Source organism: Hirundo rustica, chromosome Z (assembly GCF_015227805.2).
Source record: "Hirundo rustica isolate bHirRus1 chromosome Z, bHirRus1.pri.v3, whole genome shotgun sequence".
In the NCBI taxonomy this organism is placed as follows: Eukaryota; Metazoa; Chordata; class Aves; order Passeriformes; family Hirundinidae; genus Hirundo; species Hirundo rustica.
In genome coordinates, this window is record NC_053488.1 from 10,210,372 (window position 1) to 10,234,621 (window position 24,250).

General features: G+C 35.1%; 1 protein-coding gene across 5 annotated transcripts in view; it reads right to left on the reverse strand.

The window, feature by feature from the left end:
* KIF2A (kinesin family member 2A) overlaps nucleotides 1-24,250 on the reverse strand; it is a 58,682-nt gene that overhangs the window by 6,247 nt on the left and 28,185 nt on the right. Inside the window, exons 5-18 of one of the 5 annotated variants that reach the window (XM_040089460.2) lie at nucleotides 24,062-24,127; nucleotides 23,349-23,449; nucleotides 20,817-20,912; nucleotides 19,989-20,043; nucleotides 16,792-16,954; nucleotides 13,694-13,784; nucleotides 13,470-13,533; nucleotides 12,972-13,063; nucleotides 12,594-12,736; nucleotides 11,682-11,886; nucleotides 8,605-8,715; nucleotides 4,394-4,461; nucleotides 2,535-2,648; nucleotides 1,220-1,370 (exon numbers count right to left, since the gene is read on the reverse strand). In XM_040089460.2, coding sequence (XP_039945394.1) covers nucleotides 1,220-1,370; nucleotides 2,535-2,648; nucleotides 4,394-4,461; nucleotides 8,605-8,715; nucleotides 11,682-11,886; nucleotides 12,594-12,736; nucleotides 12,972-13,063; nucleotides 13,470-13,533; nucleotides 13,694-13,784; nucleotides 16,792-16,954; nucleotides 19,989-20,043; nucleotides 20,817-20,912; nucleotides 23,349-23,449; nucleotides 24,062-24,127 — 1,520 coding nt within the window. Of the gene's footprint in view, nucleotides 1-1,219; nucleotides 1,371-2,534; nucleotides 2,649-4,393; nucleotides 4,462-8,604; nucleotides 8,716-11,681; nucleotides 11,887-12,593; nucleotides 12,737-12,971; nucleotides 13,064-13,469; nucleotides 13,534-13,693; nucleotides 13,785-16,791; nucleotides 16,955-19,988; nucleotides 20,044-20,816; nucleotides 20,913-23,348; nucleotides 23,450-24,004; nucleotides 24,128-24,250 lie in introns of all 5 variants that reach the window. The other 4 variants (XM_058424021.1, XM_040089459.2, XM_040089462.2 and 1 more) reach the window with 4 other exon arrangements.

A 24,250-nucleotide genomic window follows, 5' to 3' on the forward strand; every position in this document is an offset into this window, starting at 1 on the left:
TTAATGCCCACAGAAAACTTTGGGTCTCTGTCAGGGCTTTTTGTTGTGTATGCTGAAACAGGCAGGAAAAAAAATTCAAAAAAAGAGAAGAGTAATTACATTCACTGAATTTCAGGAAATCAAAATTAAATCAAACCTTTGGGAAAAAAAGTTAAATAAATATGAAGGGAGTAATCTAAAATGTACATAGTGATTGATAAATTAGAAGATGCACACACAGATTTACAAACTGGGACAAAGAAGGCTTCTTTAAAAATGAATAGTCAACAATAGAAGAGAGAAGTACTGTAGGCTGTAATTAATGTTTAGCAAGACAGTGTAGATTCCTTAAACAATGCCTTTGAAATATTTTTTAAAACATTAAGTAAAGCTTAAATTCATTCAACATGAGCAATGAACAAGTGATATAATAGGATATCTAGTTGGAAGGAACATCCAATGGGAAGCTCTAGGAATCACTACCATGTTCTTATGAAACAGAGTCCTGGAAAAGAAGTCATTTACTGAAGTGAGATAGACTGCAGATATCACAAAGAGATGTCTAACAAGACTGAGAGTCTTGTGAAAAATGTTAGGATTGTAAGGATTTTTCTTTTCTATTTCTCAAGGACATTTTCACAAATAGAGTTTTAATCCCTTTTGAATATTTAAGGACCAGGACTAAAGCTGTAAACTAGCAATGAGGAAGAATGCCATTTAGAAGACATCTCTCCGCTCTCTACTCCTCCAGCCCAGGGAGGCATACTGGGAACATCGTGTAGCTGACTTTGCAAACAATGCACTGGGGTTTCACCCTAGGAAAACCAGGATGCTAGGAGGAGGAATGATGGGTAGCCAGATTTCTATATGCAGGGAAAGGCAAACTCAATTGAAGGTTTGCATGCAGGGAAAATAATGCTCAAAACCACAAAGGGTGTTAAATAAAACAGATGAGTTTTAGGATAGTTCCCACTGCCTAAAAGAATGTGATTATAGATCATCACCACAGCCTGCCTAGACATTAAAAGCCTTAATCAGCAAGGAAGATAAAGAAACCCTTCAAGAAACATTTTTGGGTTTGGTTTTTCTTTTGTAGAGAAATGAGCTTAATACCATAAAGAGAAAAGGTGAAGAGATATATTGTATGCATTTAAGATCTTACTAACAGGCTATCCACCTGGATTTGTTCTGCCCTCTGTATGTCATCATCTCTTTCCATGTAATTCTGTAAACCACTCACATTTTGTTCACAAAGCAGTTTGAGATCATCTCTCTGAGGAGAGCTTCCCACACCCCACTGTGTCTCCAAGTCATCCATCTGATTGGGAGTATGGTGTATAATGGAACGGATATCTCCTGCAGCACTAGGATCAACCGTCAGCTCCTTCACCCTATGGGCAGAAAATGTTTCATTTGAGAATTAGTAACCTCCTGTGCAAAAGAGTAACAACCAAAAATAAAGCTCTATGGGTTTATGTACAATCAATTAATTTAATAAGGAAGATGATGATGTCAGCTTCACAAATTTAATGTACTTTCAGTGACAAAAAGATGTTAGTCCAGGTCCTAAAATCACGGACCCTTGCATTTTTACAACTTGCATGTGGATTACAGTAATCTAGCAAGAAGTATTTTCTGACTGAAATCTTACCACTTGTTAACAATTAGGAGGGCAAAAATTTCAAGCCCCTCAACATTAACTCTTTGACAATGGGTGGTATTTCAAAGAAAAGGTTATTTAGCACCTTAGACATCACAATGTTTCTTTTTCTGCATAGACAGTTGGGCTCTAAAAAAGTTAAGTCAATCAGCTCTGCACTAGCTGTTATAAGCAAGTGAACATAGAAATCTGAAGAAAAAAATAACTTGCAATCAAATATTTCAGAGAACAAGTAGATCCTTTCATTAACTTCAAAGATAAAAATATTTTAATAAAATGGTAGGCTCTTGCAGCATGTAAGTAATTTAAAGATTGATCACAATTCTGTCACAAAAAAGGCTTTTTAAAAGCAAACCTATGGAAGATGCATGAAAGTCTGAAAGCAATTTTTAGAACATATTCCTAGTTTCTTTAATCTTTCAAATAGCACTTATTTACTACAATGGAAGATATTTTACATTTATCTTCAGAGCACTGAAAAACTTTCAATAACATATATATATATATATACACACACACGCACATATACACATATATATATATATATATATACACACACACACATAAGTAAGAAAATTTTCAGAGATATTCAAATTACCCTAACAGAATTGTTAGATTTGGTCCACTAAATGTACAAAGGTGACATCACCATTTCTATTTTTTTTAAATGTATGAAGGAAACTAGCAAGCCTGGATACAGAATGTGGATGTTTAAGGAGGGTAAACAAAATACTGGGAAGATGATTGCATATCATGCAGAACCATCACCTGCCAAACCAAAATAAAAACAAAGTATGTTTTCAAGGCAAGGGGACTAATGAAAGGTTGGTCTGTAAAATTACAAAGCCAAAAAGAAAACTTAAAAATAACGTTCCATGTATAGAATGAAGTAGACCTGGTGTTTGAAGGAGAAAAGTCGTCATACTCATAGGAAGGAGAGAGATCAGAGCGACTGCCACTACCCTGTGAGAAGGGAATGTCCGAAGGACTAATTCCAAATTCCTTTACTCTGCAGCAGCAAAATACAGTGGCAAATTAAAAGAAAATGTTCTCATAAACACAGTTAAAATGACAACTCTTTGTTTAGCATACTTCTTTAATTGTTTAACTACAAAATTATTTTTATAAAACAAGTGTTTTGACATATTTAAACTCTCTGCAAACAGTTCAGATCACTAACAAAACTGAACAAAACTGAACAAAACCAGTGCTGCTAATTTGCAGGAGACTATAACAGCAGGGTTTTGAAAAGAGTAATTCCAGATTTCAGCTTATACAGTTTATATGATTTGGTCTACCTTCAATATTCCACTAAATGACTCCTTTTAAAATATCAAATCATTACAGCTACAAAAGTGTAAACTCTCTTTCACCTCCTCTTGTCACTGCCCACACACTAGTGTCCAGCACCTAAAACTAACTACTATGAAAATGATGTATTGTTAGGAAAAAGTAAACTATACAAAACACATGAAGCAACGTCACAGTGACAAGTATATACTCCATAACACCATGCAACTTTAACAGTGAGGGGAGGAAATAGTTTCAGCATTAACTATTTAGTACACTAGAAAGAGGTGCTTTATTCATTTTGTAGTGACTTTTTATGGAGTCACTTCAGCAACATAAGCTCTGTAAGGAGTACAAGTTCCAACAACTCTTGAATGTGCAAGGTCCTGCATCATGTTACTCTAAGCAGAGGAGTAGATGCTTCTTTCTCTTCAGGGAGGAAATGACACAGACTGGTCCAAGCCAGGCAGGTTTACTACTAGCTCCATTAACCTAGACACAGGGACGCTTGGAGATTGAGAGAAGCAGGCAGTAAGCCTTCCTAGCAGGCCTTTGTGCCTAGCCAAGGAGAAGCAGTTGTGGTTCTGTCTGACCTCTCACTGGGGCAAACAGACCCCCAGATGGTGGTCTCTTCTGGCAAAGATGATGGGTTTCTGATGGCCCAGAGGCTGTCTGCCACCTTTGTCCTTTGCAGCCAAGTGTGGGGCACTTCTTGAGTCACAGGTCTGGCTGCAGGGACACACAGGACCTGACTGCATCATCTCCATAGATTTTAAATCCATAGATTTTAAACAGAGGAGAACTGCAGCAGGTGAGGGCTCCTTTCACAGTCACTGGAAAGAGTTGAACACTTTCTCAGAGGAGTACAGGTCTCAAGTGATGCATCTGCCTCTCACGGTGCTAATTTCTCTACAGTGATTATAAAGACTGTTGATTTTATGCCTTTTTAAGCATTTACTAAAGGTCCTCAAATATTTGCCTGAATTTGGGAAGCATGAAATTTTATATGTATATATAATACAGACTGCCTATATAATACAGACTGGCAACTGCACACTCTTCCACCAAAGGGATCGAAAATAAATCACATCACAGAAAGGTTTCTTAGCCAACACCCTAGGGAACTGTCACGAACACCAACTATCCCTAATGCAAGAGATGGTCTTTTCAATGCAAGGGCAAAACTAATGGCAGCATGTCCCACATACCTTGTAATCCACATTATTCATCTCTGAATAATGGCATAGATACAGTTTTAATAGATTTGATTGTAATGGTTGTACAAAGTGACAATTTAAATGAAATGTGAGCCTGGATCAGTAATCTGGTTTTAATCTTATTAAGAAACACAACTACCATTGAATTATTCAAGTAGCTAAAATTATCACACATCATGGAACAACACTATTTCAAATGTCTGTCATCAACAGTCAGTATAGCTTTAAGAAATAACATTTTTCATACCTATTTGCGTATCTCAATGTATTTAGAGTGTTTTCACATGATGCCATCCCTGGAGAAATAGTAGCAATCTGGAGAAAACAGGCCACAAGTTAGTAAATCACTTTGTACAATTTAAATGCGTATATTTCTTAATCTCCAGTTTCATTTCTGATCTTCTACAAAAAATATCTTCTATGTACAGTTGTACTTATACAACAACATTTCAGGGACACATGTCCAGTCAAAGCTTCAATTTAATTCTTTTAACCTTACAAGGAATATCAAGAATTCACAGAAATTCAATTTCCCCAACCATCCTGGTAACATATTTTGTAAATGTGAAATTGTAACTTAAAAAATGCACTCATCAAAAAAGGAAATATGCAACTCAGTAGACCTTAAGTCTAATATATCCTATAAACAATTACCACATTATTTTTTATGTATCTTTTGAGACTCTCCTCTGTTCAAGGAGATTCTGTGCTGATTTTAGCCACATCAGAAACTAAACTAAACAGTAGTAAAGATGAGCTTGAGTTTAACTATCTTCCTAAGTACAGATATATTTTTTCTCAAATATCAATTATCTGTAAACAATACTTGATGGCAAACCTTGCACAAGATGTATCTGGAATCTAAACGTCTTTCTTTTTCCAGTTAAATTAACTGAATTATCTGAAGATTGCACCACCTTTCCTGAAATCAGCAAAAAATAAAACTGTGATTGGGAAAAGTGGGATCATTATTCATCCTAGTTTCTCCCTATAGTCCAATTTTTCTACCTGTGCTCTTTCCTAAAGAGTCATAAAGGCTCTACCCAGAACAAACACCTCTGCGATCCTGCACACTAACATTTTTGTGGCATCACACACTCAGGAGACTGAAACTGATGGTGATTAAATAATTCCAGTCTTCTCTTTCATCCTGCTGCTGACATTCCTGTATAAAATCAGAGGTAGTCATCCCAAGAGGAATTTCTCCTTCTGGGGAGAAAGGAAAAATATGTGGTGGAAGTGACCATACAGACCTAAGTTTAAACCTCTAATACTAAAGTACACATAAATTACTAAGGAAAACAACAAGCTTATATTTGTGATCACAAAACTGCATTTCTCTTGTTTTGGGTAACAACAGTTAACAAAACCTAAAAGTTCCTAAAGCCCTTACAAACTCAAATAACCTGAAAAATGCATACATCCCTTCCAATAGTTTAATGTTCAGAGTATGCCACAGACAGGGATGTTTAGATTGATGGCATTTATCTTCCCAAGGCATCATTACATGTGATACAGCCTGGGGACAGCTGAACTAACCTGACAATTGAAGTGGTGAATGAATTCCATGTCTTCCTTTGCTTTGTGTGTGTGGCTTTTGCTTTACCTATTTATTACCACTGCTGTAACACTAGGAGATTGCTCCAACATTTTAAAGAGCATAAGGTACAGCTGCTCTAGGGAAGTACTACTGTAGGTGCCTTGGTCTGTGTGAATACCCTGTTCAGGACACATAAACTTGTGCACAGGTCTTGGTGTATAACCTCTCCTCAGGTCCCGACAAGCCCAGTCCAGGCAGGACAGGAGGACTCAGACCTCTCTGTTGCTCACTTTCTTGTTCCTAATTCCAAATGAGGATGGAAAAAGTTGCACTACTTAGGGACAGGAGTATCTTTAACACCTGTAATAATCATTCTTCCTATCCTGAATCTATCTACACTGCTTGTAAGCCATCACAGTGCCATCGATGGCCCTGTCTGGACATTAAAGTCTGCAGGTTCCTATTCCCACCCTGGTGAGGGGTCTGACCACTTCAGTTATGACTGCAGCACATGAAGGATGCAACATGTCAAGGAGCAGCACTGGTTAAAAAAATGAGACTATCCTATATAGTCACACTGCAACTTTCAAATGATGATTCATTATCCTACAATTAAACTCTTCAAAAACTTTAAATGGTTTTTCAAACTATTTAAAGACAAGAACACTAAAACTGCAACGACTGATAAAATTTTTAAAAAAGAATATTTATGCTGACTGCAAGTCTCTGGATTTCTTTTGAATGAAGCAATTCCTAGTCATAACTGTCAATGTTAATGAAGTTACTTTCAAAATATTTTTTCTGAAATTTGAAAACACAAAGAGTTTCCGAATCATAGTTTAATGTTATATACAGAGAAAATACTTCATCCCTAAAGATGTAACTTTTACAACTGCAACATATCCATAAACAATAAAGGAAAAGTCACATAAAAATGAAGTGTAGAAACTACCCAGCGAGTTTTACTCAAATATGTTCCTTACAGATTCGTGTAGCAGAAAGTAAATGGAAAACATACAGCAGGTATTTTATTATTTCAGGAATTCTTGGGTAAGTTAAAAATAACAAGATTTTACTACATCATTTTATATGCATTTCATATTGAAAAGCACCACATAGTTGTAAAATGTCTTATTCAAATGGCACGTTTAAGCAGTGGATCAAATCTGTCTTGTTGAGAAAGTCCTTAGTAATAACCCCCATTGCTGGCTGGGGTTGAAGCAAGACAGTATCTTAAGATGAGACTCTGCTGATTACATTCTTAATTAAAAAATTCATGTAAATAAACACTAAAACCAGAATGCCACAAGTGGTCCTACTACTAAAAAAAATAGCAGAAGAATGAATTTGAACGTATCTTAGCCTCAAAGAGGTTTCTTAGGCTTAATTGTGAAGAGATTGTAGTTACGTGAATCAGAAAATAAAAATAATTCAAGCACATAACCACTTTCAGAAGGGATTCTTTTTATTAATTAAGAACTTCCATGAAATATTCACAAATGCTAATTATTTGATGTGCAGAGAGTAACCTCCAACAGGCTAATTTTTCAAACCTCCTACAGCAGTGTGGATACACCTGCTAGAATTGCACCTATCTAATCCTGCACAGGATTCATGAAGTTATAGAGTCATACAATGATTTGAGTTGGAAGAGACCTCTAAAATGTCATTTCGTTCAACACCCATGCAGTGAGAAGGGACATCTTCAGCTTGGTCAGGTAAGTCTCAGTGGGAAAGAAAACTATCCTGTTGTTTCATTAGAAAACTGAAGGAGAAAAAGGTTAATAAAAATGCTATTTTACCACCATTTTCAAATTAGAACCATACCTAACAGCTAAAGGGAGGACTAAGCTCTCCTAAGACCATGGTTTTCACATTGTGGTCTGCATACTTCTCTGGCCTCTAGACTAATTAATTCAAAGGAGCCTGTGAAAAGTAACAAACACAAACAAACCTAGGAATCAGTATGCACTGCAGAGAGTTCACATTCTCATAAAGAGAAATAATAAGGATGCACAAATAAAACAACTGGACATCAGTACTTTTATCTGCCCTTCAACTCATCTGTCAGAAGAATTCTGTTTTTCAGACTGGTGCAAATGCACACTTACAGCTATTCAACAATTATTTACATATTTATATATACTTATAATAGTTAATAATTTATAATATTTACAATAATTTTATGTTCTATTTTATATATTTCTATATAAATATATATTTTTAATGTATTTACAATAGATATTCATCCAATCTATCCCAATGACTTCCCCCTCATGAGCCTGAAGCATATTCTGATGACCTTGATACCAACTTTTAGTTTAATCTTTGTCATTTAAAAATCATAAGTCATCACTGTATTTCCAGTCTGCACACTCTTTTCCAGAACTCTGCAAAACAAACAAGACTCTTTTATAATTAAGGCACTGCTAAAAACAAACTTCTCAAACTAGAAGTGTTTCTAGCTGCCATCCTAGCTAGAAAACTAGAACAAACACTAATAAAAAAGTGAGAAGGGAACAAATTTTCTAAAATCACAGAATCATAGAACCACTTGGGTTGGAAAAGACCTCTAAAATAGTTTAGTCCAACCATTAACCCGGCCAAGCTCACCACCATGTCCCTAACTACATCTACACATCTTTTTAAGATGTCTAAGGATTGTGACTAGACCACTTCTCTAAGCAGCCAGTTCCAATACTTGACAACCCCTTTGGTGAAGAAATTCATCCTAATATTCAAACTAAACCATTGAGAAAAGTCTCTTTTGAAATACCCCTCCACATACAATGTCAATTAGTGAATAAATTTAAGTCCAACACACTTCAAGTAGCAAGCAACCTATTTTAAACATAAAAGCCTAAATTTGCAGTATCTTTTCTCTTTGTAATGGACAACAATTAACCAAATCAACTTACCATACAGGTACGTGAGTTTTCTCCAATGAATGAATCTCTTAACACCTGAGTAAGTTTACTTGCTCTGAAGGGTGTGTGAGGTTTATTTCGGCCTAAGGCTCTAATGCACTCCTGAAAGGACAAAGAGATTCTTTATCATGGGTTAAATAAATATAATAAAAACGCAATTCAGAATCAGAAAGCACATGCCTTATATTTGATGCACTCCCCCAAAAGTATAATAAAATTTACTGCTAAAGCTAGGATTCAATAAGCGTTAGGCTTCTACTGCTCACTAAGCTCAGCAGAGATGAAAGAATTTTATAAGGATTAGAAGCCGAAAAACTATCTCAATGTCATCCAGTTTATTGACAACTGTTGTATCCACCAGAACTGAACAGTGTTGATGTGAAATATTCAGGCCAACAATTATTCCCAATTATCAGCTACAAAAGCCTGCATGAACTGAAACTTCTGCCAGCAGCAGCAGTATGGGCAGGGACATGTGTTAACCATATCAGTTAAAAGCAGTGGTTTGATTCTGAATTTACCACTGTCTTTCTTTACAGCTTAGAAAAAAAACAAGCTTTCTGAAAGCTTGGTCACAAACCAAGTAGGCATAGCTCTCTACTGGAAGCAAGCTCTCTACTTAACATTGCTTAACATTGGAAGACACTTGAAAACATTAGGTCACTCCCTTTTGTAAAATACTCTTTACGTGAAGAAACTGGGATAAGATCTTCTCTTCCATTCCCAGAGGCAAGGGGCTACACTAATACTTGCAACTGATTGGGTTCCAGCGAGCAGTATTGTATAGATGTAAATATTACAGAAGTTACAGCAGCAACCAGAACAGTGACACCAATATAACCATTAATCTAACCATCACTTCTGTCCACTCAGAGCTCTAATATTGTTTAATAAGTTATTCTTATGCACAGAAATTTTAATTTTAAATTTCTGCATTGTTGTCATCATAATATTTTGACTGTTTATTCCAGATTCTGCCTTTGCCTTAACCGACATCTCTTCAGATGCAAAGCTTCCTTGGTGCACTTTTAAAGCATCTACACACAGAATTTCTACAACCGACCATACTTCATAAGTATTTCAAATTAGAGCTTTGCTTTTAGCTGCATTAGTAGATAGAATGGCCTTTGTATTACATGAATAATTCTACAGAAGTTCAACTAATCCTCCAGCTGCAGATATATCCTATATTTAATTACTGATATGGCAATCAGCAAGTTTTTATTTGATATTTTAATTTACTATAATGATTTTTAGTTTACTTACTCCTGAAAAATTAGAATTGGATTATCTCCTCGTTAGTAAAAGATTACAGAAGGACACCACCAGCTTCTAAATTTGTAATAGAGTTTTAAACAATGTTTGGTTTTCATCACATCTTTGGAAACCAGGTAACAAAATGACAACACTGCTTCCATGGGAGACATTACAGAAATAACTTCCTGTGCCAAAATCCTGAATAGTTAAGACAGGACTGATATCCAGGTGGAAAGAGCAAATCTTGGATTAGCAACAAAGATCACTTTGTCATAATGTAGTAGTTTAATTGAAACTTTAAAATAACTTCACAGTTTCTGAATACCAATGGAAAAGGCTGTGTAATGTTTTTGGGATAGATGAAAAATCACAAACGTCATTGAGAAACTTCTATCTTTTTGTACCACCTTTTAGACCTCTGCAAGACCTCCATTTATTTTTATTTCCCCCTTCCCCATATTATTTGGATGAAGATCACTAGTACAGCAGCAGCAGAACCTTTTGCTGTAATTAAAAAGACAAGTTGTATAAAAATTAACCAAGTAACATTGTATGACCACTATCCAGTACAAAAAAACCCCACATACAAACAAAAAACAAAACCACCACCTCAAACCAAATCCCCAAAACAAAATAGCTTTATTCAATTACATTTGGAAATGAGTTGTAACATCAATCCAATAGTCCCTGCATTGCTTACTTTGATGTTAAATCAGAAGAGGCCAAAGTTTTGGAACTGCTGCTTCCAATTTTTCAACATGCCACAGAATTTTGTAGTGACACATTAGACATCACAATTTTATGGTGTGTTCTCAGATCTGTTTAGTCAGATGCCAGTCTTCTCCCAGGTTTATACTGGGAATAAAAAAGTAACCACACAGATCTTGGGGTTCAGATTTTTTATATAAAACCAGTGTTGGTGCTGAGAGAAGTAAGCCTAAGCAAAACTAATTAAAACCAGAGAGAAATTTTAAGAAATTCAAAACTACTGTTTCTTCAGTTTGAAATCAAAAATTACTTTCCGTATTTAGAGAGAACCTCTTTTAATCACAATAAAACATCAAACCAAAAAAGCAGATGAATATTTAAGTAGTATTTCCTAGCTCTGTCTATATGTCCTGGATTGGATGTATGAAATAGCTCTGTCTATATGTCCTGGATTGGATGTATGAAAATCTGTAAAGTGACTCCATCAGAAAATTTGCTACGAAGAAGAGTTGATAAAAATGGATTTCATCTTTCAAGGGTTTTTTCAATTATTTGCTAGTTTTTTCTGGACATGCTGCTGTTGTTTTGCTTTAGTCAATATATTAACAGCAGTAAATATGGTGTCAGTGTAATTTTATTATTCATTTCAAAAAAGAAATAAATAGTGAGATCAGTAAGAATACTTCCTGTTAGTATTTCTTACCTTGAGTACACAAGTAAGTAATTTGCCTTCCTATTTTAGATACGTACCAGAAATATCTGCAAATTCTACCACTGGGGACCCTTTGTGAACTTCTTTGTTTGGGGTGTTTTCTTGTTTCGGGGTTTTGTTTTTTCAGTTGGTTGGTTCGTTTTGCTGGGATGTTCTGATTTTATTTTACTAAAACTACATGTAAGTTGATAGCACAACATTTATGCACTGTTTTTACTTGGGACTTAATAAGTGTTTCCTCATGCATCTAGAGGAAAAATCAATACATTGTTTTTTACCTGTCATATCAATAGACAATGTAGACAAGCACGCAAAAACACTAATTTTACTTGTCACTGCTATTATATGTAGGCTTCCACCTACTCCAAGGCAATAGAAACGTATCAGTTACCTTGAGTGCTAAAAGGCTCTTGTTAATTTCTGCACCTTCCAGCCGAGTCTGCCTATCTGCACTCGAAGTGTCTGCTCCTCTTTCATTGCCAGCCAAATCAATCAGAGAAAATTTACCATGCAATTTCCCTTTCCTTCGGAGAATAATCTGAAACACTGCATGGCTTCGAGATGAGTGTGCATTTGCAGATGTCTGGCCAGATGTCCTTTAAACAGGAGGAGAGCAGAGAAAGACATTAACCAGTGGAGGACCATGCATGTTAAACATGATACCTCACAATGATAGGTTTTCAGGGCAGATTCCTGTATTTTCTTACATGTTGACAGCATGTCTAACACTCTTGTGGACACTACACATAGAACACTAACAATTGGATATACATAGTATAATTATGCATCTTTTTCTATCTCTTTGGATGGAAATGGAAGATTAGTAACATTCTGCCTCCCACTGAAAATCAGATCTTCACATATTTCAGATTATCAGAGATCTTACACAAAAAGTGCTGATGACACTTCTACCTCAAGGCTAATTTTAAAAACAATGAAGCTGAAGTCTTAAAAAAAAAGAAGGAAAAAAAATTGTGCTAACTTCTGCCAGTATGCATCAAGGCCTTTTAGAGATGAAGAACCTGGCAGCATTCCAGGTTTTAAATTACGTGAATTTAAGTCAGTAAGCTGCTTACATAATGCATGCAATTCACATCCTCTTGAAAAATCAATTATTTCTCTCTAGCAGACAAAGAAACTAAACGTCTCTATTTTAAATGTAGGTATATTCCTTACTTGCAGACAACATCATAAAAAAATCCCTTGCATATTAAAAAAGGCATCACTACAAAGACATCTCAAAAAAATCTTGTTCTAATTTTTTAACATACAATGAGTAATTGGTGTAAACTGTGGAAGATACCTGCAGCTGTTGCCTACTTCAATAAGCTTAAGAACATCTTCAACACATTTAACTTCCCGCTCCTGTAATCCCACCACCTGGACTTGCTGTTTACCATCTTCTAACACTCTTAATTTTGTTTTCCTGTTCAACAAGTCAAAAACCTTAAGGAAGGAGGAAAACAGAACAGTTAAAAGAGGAGCTTAAAAAAATTTCCTGCTTTGAATTCCATTTCAAATAATGCAAAACATTCCATGGAAATACACAATTGGAAGGGAAATGTAAAGAATTCTTTGAAATACAGCTTTTAATACAAAGAGGGGAAAAATATTTTATGTGACAAACTCAAAGTTTTGTGTATGAGAAGCTCCTTCATTCTCAGAAAGAGCTGGTACTCACCTTACCACTGTAGATCTCAAAAAATGTTGCATATACTTGAAGTTCTAGCTTCTTATAGTTTGGCTTCTTTAGCATTAAAAAGACATCTCGAGCTGTGAATACATTTCCAGAATAAAAAGAAATCTCATCATCATGTGTTTTCATTTAGTGAAGATTCATTTACGCGTAACAGCCTATTTTACAGCACCTCATATTTTGCAAGAATGACTGATAGGGTCCGTCAACCAAGCCTAAAACAGTGCAATCTAAATTGCCGCATTACACTGGAAGATGCAGAAGACACCAAAAAGACAAATTTAAGTAATCTGTTATTGCATTTTTGTTAAGTAGTCTATATTTACATTACTGTGTAAGGGATACACATCCATGGACTTCTGATGTTATCAAATCTCCACTGCAATGCAAAGTCTGTAAACTGTTATATTTGTATGACAAAGAGTTGAAAATCTATTGATCTCAACTGATCCGCCCAAAGCCAACTGATCAATGAAGTCTCACCTGCAAGTGCATATATGCCTTTAGAACAATCTTGGTTCTTTCCTGAAAAGTCGCCACCCATAGTCTAAATTACAAAAAAAAAGAAAAAAGGAAGAAAAAGAGAAAAGAGAGAAAAGCACCATAAAAATCACAGAATTGTACTTTACATATTTCTTAATTATTAGAACCCATCTAAATGTGTCATGTAAAAAACAGTATTGCTGACTTGTAGAAGAACTACTTACATGGGTTTTCCCACTGCCTGTTTGTCCATATGCAAAACAAGTGGCCATCCCCCTTTCAAATATGGTCTCCACTAATGGTCGAGCTGTAAACCTTAAATGCAAAAAAATCTGTACTTAAAAAACTGAAGTACTAACCCTAAATAATGATTTCCATGTTTTAATGATCCAACACCCCACAGTTTACTAAACGGAGTCTGGAGCTCCCTCAAGATGCCAGAATAAGAAGATATTGAAGAAGGACAGTGTAGCGGCTAAGACTTTCATCAATACTAAAATTCTGCTGAATTTTTTTTTTCCTCCCCAAATCAACTTCCAAGATTAAATTTGAAAAACAAGAGGCCAAAACAACATTATACATCTTTGCATACATTAAGAAAGGGCTCTTAAGAATGAAAAAATTCTACTTGTACTTGAAGTACTATTTGCTGTCAAAAGTCTTATCTAAAGGATCATTTATTTTTTTAGATAATTAATTTTATTTTAAGAAACACAGAGTTATTTTTCCTACTTCAGCTGTTTATCACCATTATTTCACTATAAACTCCAAAAGCAAAGGGTAAACTAATGGAGAGTTACATATGGAGATTATTCTCTCTGCAAGACTCTTTTTAAAATTTTCCAGTTGTTTACACATAAATAAGTGTAAGTGTCCAATAAAGGAAAAAAATTAATTACAGAAACACTGAGATGCTACAACCTTCTTTCATTCTGCTTTCAAACACAAGATCACTAACAAAAATAATATGGGAAAGACTGCACCATTCAGCAGCAACCCAGGGTTATGTAAAGAATCTACGTCTAGCTGAATCATGAATTTTCATCAAGAATACACCAGATGATTCCTGAACAGCCTTAGTCTTTTTTTCTTCGCTTCTTTTAAGTATACAACTTCTGTCTCCCCAAGAGGATATTCCCATATTTTGATGTTTGTTCTTTCTATATATAAAAATTAAAAATTCACAAAGTCTATCCACCTTAGAAGCACAATCCATAACTTCTGTCTGACTGAATTTGAAACTTTATTTTGCAGATTTAATAAAAAGGGACTCAAATGTATCTATTTTAAAGTAAGACAAAATACAAATGTATCTTAAAACATTTTATAAAGGATTACACAACTCCAAATGATACTATGTTAAAAGAGTCCAACTATACTTTTACTAGATTTTTTATCTGCACTAATCTTAGTCTTTCAGAAATGTAAACTGGTTCTCCTTTAAAACTCATGAGGTATATATATTCCAATTAGTGAATGTTTCTTAATATTAACAAAAAAATTTGCAATTCCGTGTTGTGGTTCATGGATTAAAAAGACTTAAAATACAGGTTAAGCAAAATAACAGTAGTAATAATGGTAATAATAATGGTAGTAGTAGTAATAATAATAGAGTAGTACTTTTCCACCTGGGACTTAACATTTTTTCAGTGTAGAGATACAGTAAATTTAGCATATTGGAGAAAACTGGAGTATGTTAACACAGTATTTTTTTCCTCACTATGACCCTGAGGCTCTGATGAGAGCACATGATGACAGCTACCTTGCTCTTACTTCTGTTATTATGGAAGACCTTAAAACCGATTGCCCTTCAAGTAAAGATCGTTACTGTGCCATTTGAGGGAGAAGGAGAAAGAGTAGAGATCTAGTGTTTCAGTATGGATAAACTTAAAATATATTCCTGAATTGCCATTAATGTATTACATAACTAATAAAAACTCAGTACAAAGCCACAACATTGTATACCAAAACCGCCCCTCACATTAAACATTATGTTTGCACAGATAAATAAAGGAAGGAGGGAACTTAGAAGAATGGATTGTCAAGCAAGAGAATTACTTCATGTATCGTCAAGCAGTTGGCTCTCCCACAGCTCTTCAGCATCAAGGACAGAAAAGATGCTACCAGCAGACAACTAGCAAAGACAGAAATCTCCAAGGACACAGCTTTGCTGTTTACAACTCTTTTCTTAGTTTTATAAGGTTTTCCTTTCACCCCCTTTTCTAATTATAACAAGCATATGACAGAAGTTTTTATTTTCACAACCTTTTAAAATCTCTTTTAGTAGTTTTTTGTTATCCACTATCATTCCAGGCATGATTCTAACTTTCACTTCCTAGCTGTGGATTAAAAACAGAAAATAAGATATTTCTCTGTCAATACTTCTTAAGACAACGAGCAGCACAATAAGCATAAGAAAAATTATCTTCACCAAATTTCCACAGTATTTAGACACATACTAAGATTCTGACCACGATTATGTCACACTGTCTAACTTTGCCCACTATTCTATGTATTTCATTCAGTTACTTCTTCAAGGGAAATAGCTACTTCTAAACATGTTTTTGAAAGTGCTGTGTGAATTAGTCTGTACCAACAGTGGAACTGAAACAGAAAAGCAAAGAACAAAATGGAAATCCAAACGCCTTGAGCCTAAAAGAGGATATGTGTCTTTGTTGCTGTTTGTTTTTAAATTAGGAAGACTTGGCATTTTCAGCAAGATAACTTAGCTCCATACACTTCCACCTTACATCAGCCAGATTGCTTCGAGAAGACAAGTTAGCTCAGGTATCTCAGTAATACTGCAATTTACTCTCTCACTTATTGGTACTCTCATCCTCTACTGATTTGTTTCCATCTCTTAATCATCCTATATTCAGACTGCAAGCTCTTTGGTGCTAGGGCTCTCCTTTTCTTCCAGGTTTCCTGATGACCAAAAGCCATGACTCACATTTCTCAGGTGCTGCACACACACTAATAATAAGACAATAACCTGGAAGCAAATGGAGACCTGATTATGTGGCTCGAGTAATCAGAAGCTGAGGAGGGAGGCAATACTTGCTAAAGCCTGGAATGCAGCAGGGCTTGGAGGAGGACTGGGAGTAGGACTGAGGCCCACAGATATGGAAATGACATTGCAGGTGAATAATTAGGGATAAAGAGTTAAAACAAAAGTAAACAGGTAAAAGAATGGAGGTAGCAATATACCATCTGCTAACACAGAGAATAGGAATAAAGTCTAAGACCAACGTAAGCGTAAAAGTTATTAGTATGGAAAAAATATGAGAAAAAAGATTCACCAAAAGAAAGCATATACACATACCTGTAAACCATTTCATTAGGAGCCGTGTCATCAAAGGCATAATCAAAACGAAAAGTTTGGTTTTCTAGGTACCTTGTTAAATCCACCTTTTGTTTTGGTTCATGTACCATCACAACATCTTTACTAGGAATTGTTATTACATCAAGGTCTTTCATTAAAGTTTCTATAAAATAAGTGAAATATATATTTAACTAACAATACATCATTATTTTTTACATTTTCCCATTGTTTACACTCTTATAACATCTCAGATAACACAGCTCCTCCAAGTAACAACACTGCAATGGATTTGGGCTTCTGATGCCTTGACAGTAATCTGCTAAGCAAGAGATTTTATTTTGGAAATCCAGTCATCCTATCCTATCAAGTGCTAGAAATTAAAGAGAGATAGAAAGCTATCATCATTAATTACCGCACTTTCATTGTAACCTGTCATGTCTTCTGTAACACTTTTTATGGATTTGAGGTCTTATTCCTCAGTGATTACATAGTCTTCTATGGCTCACTGCCATATCCTTTGAGTTTTTATAAATATCTTCTCTAGTGAAGAAACTCGATTCTAGTACTATACTGCTTAGACAGTAAAACTTGAAAACAAAGAAATTAACATCCTTATGATAATACATTTTATTTTAAAATTTTGTCTTGATATTTTCTTTTACTTTTGCATTCATTCCTCACAGACATTTTTATTTGTGTACTCCTCCTGGAACTTACAATATCTATCTAGATATTAGCTAGATAGATAGATAGATAGATAGATAGATAGATAGATAGATAGATAGATAGCTATCTTTAATATATAAAGTAAAATAAAATCCTTTCTAAAGATTACCTTGTAAGCAGAATAAGCTGAAAATTATAATGATCCTTCCTACTACTGTGACTTCAACAGTGAGATCCTAGATTATAATTACTATACAGCACTGCAATTTACTGTTAATTGTTGTATGGTATATGAGTCAGCAAAACAGAGAACCCAGTGATCCATAATATGCACAAAAATAAAGACCCTTTGTGTGTACAGTAAGAATTCATTAATGTGTCCTACTTGCATTTCTACGTAAAATTTCTTAAGGCATGCAGTTCAAGAACTTGGTATGACTTGATACAACCAGAGAAAAAACTTTTCATGAGTTAACATCCTGATCAAACAGTACAATGGTTACCATTGCATTACATTTACACACCAATGGAAACACACATTCCAGTCAAAATATAATCATTTTTTCAACTTCACTGCAATAAAATGAAATGCAATTATTCTGCAGCAATCGCAGATAAAAAGTAAGGAACAGTGACAAAAAGAAATGTATGATGGACAATTCTCTGCAGCAAAAACTTTTTCATTTAACCAGTCAGAAGAGGATTTTTCTTAAAAAAAATTTTGGAGTAAGACATTTACTCCCTCCCAGCTATTTGGAATGAGAACCTGCATTCTTTGCTGATGAAAATTAGGAATAAGGTCTCTGAAACCCATCACATATTTCACAATTATAAACACAAGTCACTGAACTAAAAGCTCAAAGTGTCACTCTGAACATCTACTTCATGTTAAGTCAATCCACAGAACAAGTGATGCTGAGAACCCCTAATGTTTATGGTAATAATTCTGCATTTTTGAGATTACAAAAAAAAAAAAAAAAAAAAAAAAAATTATTTTTTTCTAATCACAGGATTATAGTCAAGTATCTTTAATTCTTTTATACTTTTCTATGATTTTATGAGAAATACTTTGTCTTATGAACTGAGTGTTTTCAGGAGATTGTATCATGTGGGTATTAGATTATCATCCCCTGCACAGATTATTTAGTTAACATCTTTTTTACTAGTTTATTCTTAAAAATGCAAAACAGCTTTAAGTATCAACCTCATTTTTACTTAGACATTCATCTTTCTATGAACACCTCTGATCTACTTTTTTAATAGCTCCCAACCCCTAATACCAAAGATATGCAACTTTCAAAAAATCTATTCCTACTTCTGAAACCCAACTCATGTCCCATAACAACTTATTTTCATTTACTGCAATTTGATTTTGTCCACCTCCAGCACAGGTAGAAAGTGACATTTTTCCCAACAGTAAAAGTAAAAATGAAAAGAAGAAATAGAAGCAGCAATGTGAAGGGGAAAAAGTAAGACAAAACCTAGCTATATACTAGTATCAACATATATATGGGAAAGGGAAAAACATTTCTCCCATTTTCCTTTCGGTATGCTTCAGATAATCCTAAATGTGTACTTCTGACAGTACAAAAACAATGTCATCCTCTGTTGCTTCAGTATCAGTGACACCCTTCTGAGTCTTTCCGCTGAACAGAATGCAAGAGAAAGAGAAGGAAAGAAACATCCTACAGCACTGGATTCAGAAAGGCTGCAATCCAGTAGGCATTTGTGTTCCTAAATTCCCACTGAAAGTAAAATAACTTCCTAGGAAGATTGGGATTTAACTGGAATTGAAAGCTGAACAGTATTTTGTTATTTGGTTTTGGTTTTGTTTGAATACAGATTCTAGTCTGATAAGCAGGCACTAAGAAAAATATTTCAAACACTCATCACATAAAATGAAAAGTCATTAAGGAGTTCTTTTAGTACCTAACAGTTTGTTAGTGGCATGGGAAATTATCATGGGCAACTTTGCCAGCTCTGAGCAACAACTCCAGGGTGTACAAATCTTCCATTTGCTTGTAATCCACTAGCTCTGTGAGAATGTCTTGGACATGTTTAGGCACCAACTGTGTCAAAAGATACTTCCTTATTGTCTGATTCAAGACCACTTGGAAATTTAACAGTATATGTACAAAAGCATGTATGAAAATTTTCATGGTATAACTCTCTCCTCAGCAGATTACTTGAAGGATACTTTCAAATAACAGTGATCCTAATACAGTGTAAGAATACTGAAGAGATTACCTTAGAATTCATTTCCAGAACAACTAAAGACATCCTAGATGACCTTGGGAAAAAAATGGACTCTTTTTGTGCCTCAACTCCTAATACATAAAATTGTGGCAGGTAAACTACTTTTCTCCCCAGGTTATGACAAGTCTATGAATTTTCTAGGTTCATCACACATATTGTCTAATATAAGAGCTTTGTCTTTGATCAGTAATTCTAGAATTGTTTAACACAAATAATGTTACTATCAGAAGCAGCTTTTCAGATAAACAAATAAACAAAATCTTCAACCATCATACCTTTTTTATTGAGTGGTCGTTTTCGTACACAAACACAAATCCTGTGCTCATCAATCTGCAACGGAAAGTCTTTCGGTGAACTATACCCCAATTCCAGTTACAAAATATTTAACTTTATTTGACTTCTCTTTTTGAATTAAATAACCATTCATTAAAAAAAAGAGAAATTCCCAGGACAGTGAGTCATCCAAACATATAAAAATGTCTTGTGCCTGCACAGCAACCAAGAACCCAAAAGGGAGAACAATACATTAACAAAACTCCCTGCAGACAGTGAGCTAATCCAATAGAGCAATAGGTACTATTGGACTATGCAAGCAAATCCAGCTTTAACAGGGTAGATATGCTATGGACAGAAATTGTCACATTCTCTGATTTCTATAGAATTTGGCAGTATCGATCATTTAAGCATTCCACTCCTCTGACATGTCTGCAAACCAAAAGACCACATCCCCTTCAAAGATCAAACAGTAATCAATATGTTGAAGGTTTGTCAAATAAATTTCATGGTTTTGTGTGCACATCCCTTAGCATTCCGGGAAAAATTATCATACAAAGGCTGGGTGACTACTTAGTATGTATTGGCATTATTTAATAGTAAAAGGATATCTAAATAACAATAGTTTAGTAAATTAGGATTTCCAAAACCTACTCATTTCAGTATCAACAAATTACCAGGAAAATAAACCAATGTTATACTGAATACTAATATATATTAAAATATCTATTTTTTGCATTAACAGAGAGAAGCATGCATTGAAAAAAAAATGAAAACACACAGCAAAAACATAGAAGGATAACACATTTCCATGTTGCTGGCATACTTACAGGATCTGCAGTTGTTAGTGGTCTATAATCCAAACTTCCCCTGAAATCTCTTATCATACACATAATTTCATAATTTGGGTTTGTAGCATCAACATCCTAGGAAAAAGTAAGCAACAGAATTTCTAATATACCTTTTTTGCTCCCAGAAAAGGCCTAAATTATTTATCTATTAAAAAAATACACATTAACTGAAATCTTTTTTTTCTGCAAAACATCAGAAATGTCTCTTGCAAGTGTAATATAAGTTTAACACCTTTTTCCACTTTGATGTAGCTAATTTACTGACCATAAAGGAAACAATTGTATACTTCCCATGTCATTTTGGTTGGCATACAGTAGAAAATACTTATAAGTATTTCATGTAAGTAGAAAATACTTATTGAGGACTCATTAACAGTCTACTCAAGAAAGAGAAATTACTCTGGCCTTTGCCAGCGCATTCACACTGAAGGAACATATAGTCAATGTTTCCTTATCTCAGATATGGCACTCTGACAGATGCACAGATACTTCACGACACAGGTATAACACATGCCACAGAGGACACTGCAGGAACCCCACCTGCTATAAACACAATCCTGCTGGATACAAGCCAGTTAAAGTACCTTGCCCTAACTATTGGTCCTGTGTTATACACATATTTGGATGCATTGCAAACTCTTCCAAGGGTCCCAGACACCCAGCTAAGCAGAAGGATATTCAATAGCCTTCATCCAGGCTGTGATGGTTTTGGCTGGGATAGAGCTCATTTTTCTCCATGGAATAATGTGGTATGCAGCTCTGTTTTGTATTTGTGCTGGAAATAGGTTTGATAATGCATTGATGTTTTAGCTACTCCTGAGCAGCACTTATGTAGCAAAGTCCTTTTCTAATCCTCACCTCACCCGACCAGCAAGAGAGTCAACATAGCCAGGACAGCTGAGCCCATGACACAGGCACAGAAGAAGATAACAGGCACAGAAGATAATCCATCCTTAAACCTGGAGCCCTCAGTACCAGAGTGAATGGACATGCAAGAGGCTATGCATGAAGCACTGAAAAGCTGAACCAGAGCTTACCCTGTTTTCTGTAGAACCGATTAAACAACTTCCCATCCCTTCTCCCTGCAAATACCTGTTTTAACAACACTTCAGGACATGCTACTGATGCTAAAAATAGCCAGGTCTGGTGCTCAGACCCTACTAAGTTTTGCATGGCTACCCCCACATGATATAAAATTTCTGAAACACATCTGGCTATGGACAGTGTAGGCACTCTCAAAAAGCACTGGACTGGGGTTACCAAGCTGAAAGGGAGCCAGCTTATTCTTTGCACTTGTGACACAGCCAATCCTCTTCCTCAGAAAAAGCCACCCTGGTGATCAGAAGCTGATTGTACCTTGATGCCATTCACACTGACTACACTGAACTAAAAAATGCTGACAGTAAGTCTTCACAAAATGTTTCTTTATAACATTCAGAAAAGAGTATTGTTTATCGTGGAGAAAGCATTTACCAAATATTCTCCAATCTCTGTTTAAAAGTCTTGCATACTAGAAGTCAGTGCTTGGTGAATTATTGTTGCATTACAAAACAACTTCCTCATACAGAAGTTTAAGACTCAGATGCAAGAGGAGTGTTCACAGAAGCAATAAGAAGAAAATTTTACAAGTAACACCACTTCGAAGTATTTTAATATATAAAACCACAAATGGCCATTCCTCACACATAAAGACACATTAATATTTTGTGTAAACAGATGTAAGTTATAAAACACAAATTTCACATAGGTGATTTTAGGTCAACATGGAAACATCATTAAATCATGAAAAGCAAATTGTATGAATGATTTACTTGATGGTGGTAATTCTCATGTCAGCAGCAGACTGGTACTATCTCCTTAGAGACTCACGCATACCCACACAGCTGCCAACAAGATTATACTCCTAGCTTTGCTAAAGCTTTTACACCATTGTGACAGGAAGTCGTTTAATATTAAGAAATTTTTCTCAAAGGATTAGCAACTTCATTTCTTTCACTCAAGTTTTTAACAACTGGCTGCCAACCTACTGCCATGATGAAATTACAAATGTACAGACTGGTTTAAAGAAAGAAGCATTAGGAGTCACTGTTAAAATTTGAGCCTCAAAAATACATATAAAGCATCACAGATCATAATGAAAAATTTATTATAATGTTGTATTACCTCCCGTAGAATAACAGACCTTTCTAAAAGTCAAAAGGTTGGTTATTGTCAAAAATACAGTTTCCTTAAGAAATAGCTGTCATCAGTAGTTGTTCTCTGAAGAACTTGCAGCAAGACAGCAATTGAAAGCAATGACTTCCATAGGAAGAAGAAGAGGGGGAAAGCCATCTAAAGAAGTAGTTATGAGAGCAATCCTACCAAACACCAAAATATTTGTCAAATCTGTATGCAGAATGAAAACACGTAATTTCAAGATTATCACAGTTCATTAAAATTATTAAAGAATCAAAAAACTTTGCAAATTTCTCTTGCTGACACATGATTTCCAGTTGAGCTAAAAATACTAACCTGAGCTCTCTTTTCTCTAAGTTCCTGCTGCTGTAACCTTCTTTTTTCACGCTTCTCTTGCAGTTTTTCAACCTCTTTTACACAGTTTGATTTTCTACGTGCTTAAAGAAAAACGATGCAGTTTTAAAATACTTTCCATATTTACACTGTAAACTTCAATTAAATTTATGTATCAATAATCAGAAAGCATCAACTATCAACCATATTTTCAAGCAAATCTGATTAGTATAGAATCATTACAGCATTTAAATTTCTAAAATACATAAAATTTACTAGAAAAATGCCATGGGAATGGGACAATAATTTCACAAACCAAAATATATGACCTTGAAAAAATATTTGGACAGATACATGTGATCTCTTGGTTTGAATCAAAAGTAAGCCCAGACAAAACAAAAAAATTGGCAAAAAAATAAAGAAGCTAAGCAACACCACCACGGTTAAAAGAAAACAAAGGAAAAACAAATTCAAAATACTAGTACAATTACAATGAAAATGAACGTATGTTCAGCCACAGCTTTCTGAAAAGCTCCTCAAGAAAGCTCACAGACAACTGAGCGTGTAGACCACTTGTCATTTATGGATAACAACATAATCCAAGAGAATGTACATGTAATGCCCAGAATGAATGAGTCCTTGATACACGGTTTACATACAAGGGGGTCCAAATTCCTTTTTTGCAGCTTGAACTGGAGATATATCTGAAACACTACCATTCTGTTGAGAGGAGGAAGACTGCTCGGGAAGCTGAGTAGGTCGTGCACGTGCAGAACCAACCACTGCAAAGGAAAAGCAAAAAGCTCATCTGGACACGGAGGAGTAACCTTTCTACCCATTTCTGAAATGCCTTGTTAAGATGAGATAAAATGGGGCCCCTTTCTAAACACAACAATTACTGTGGA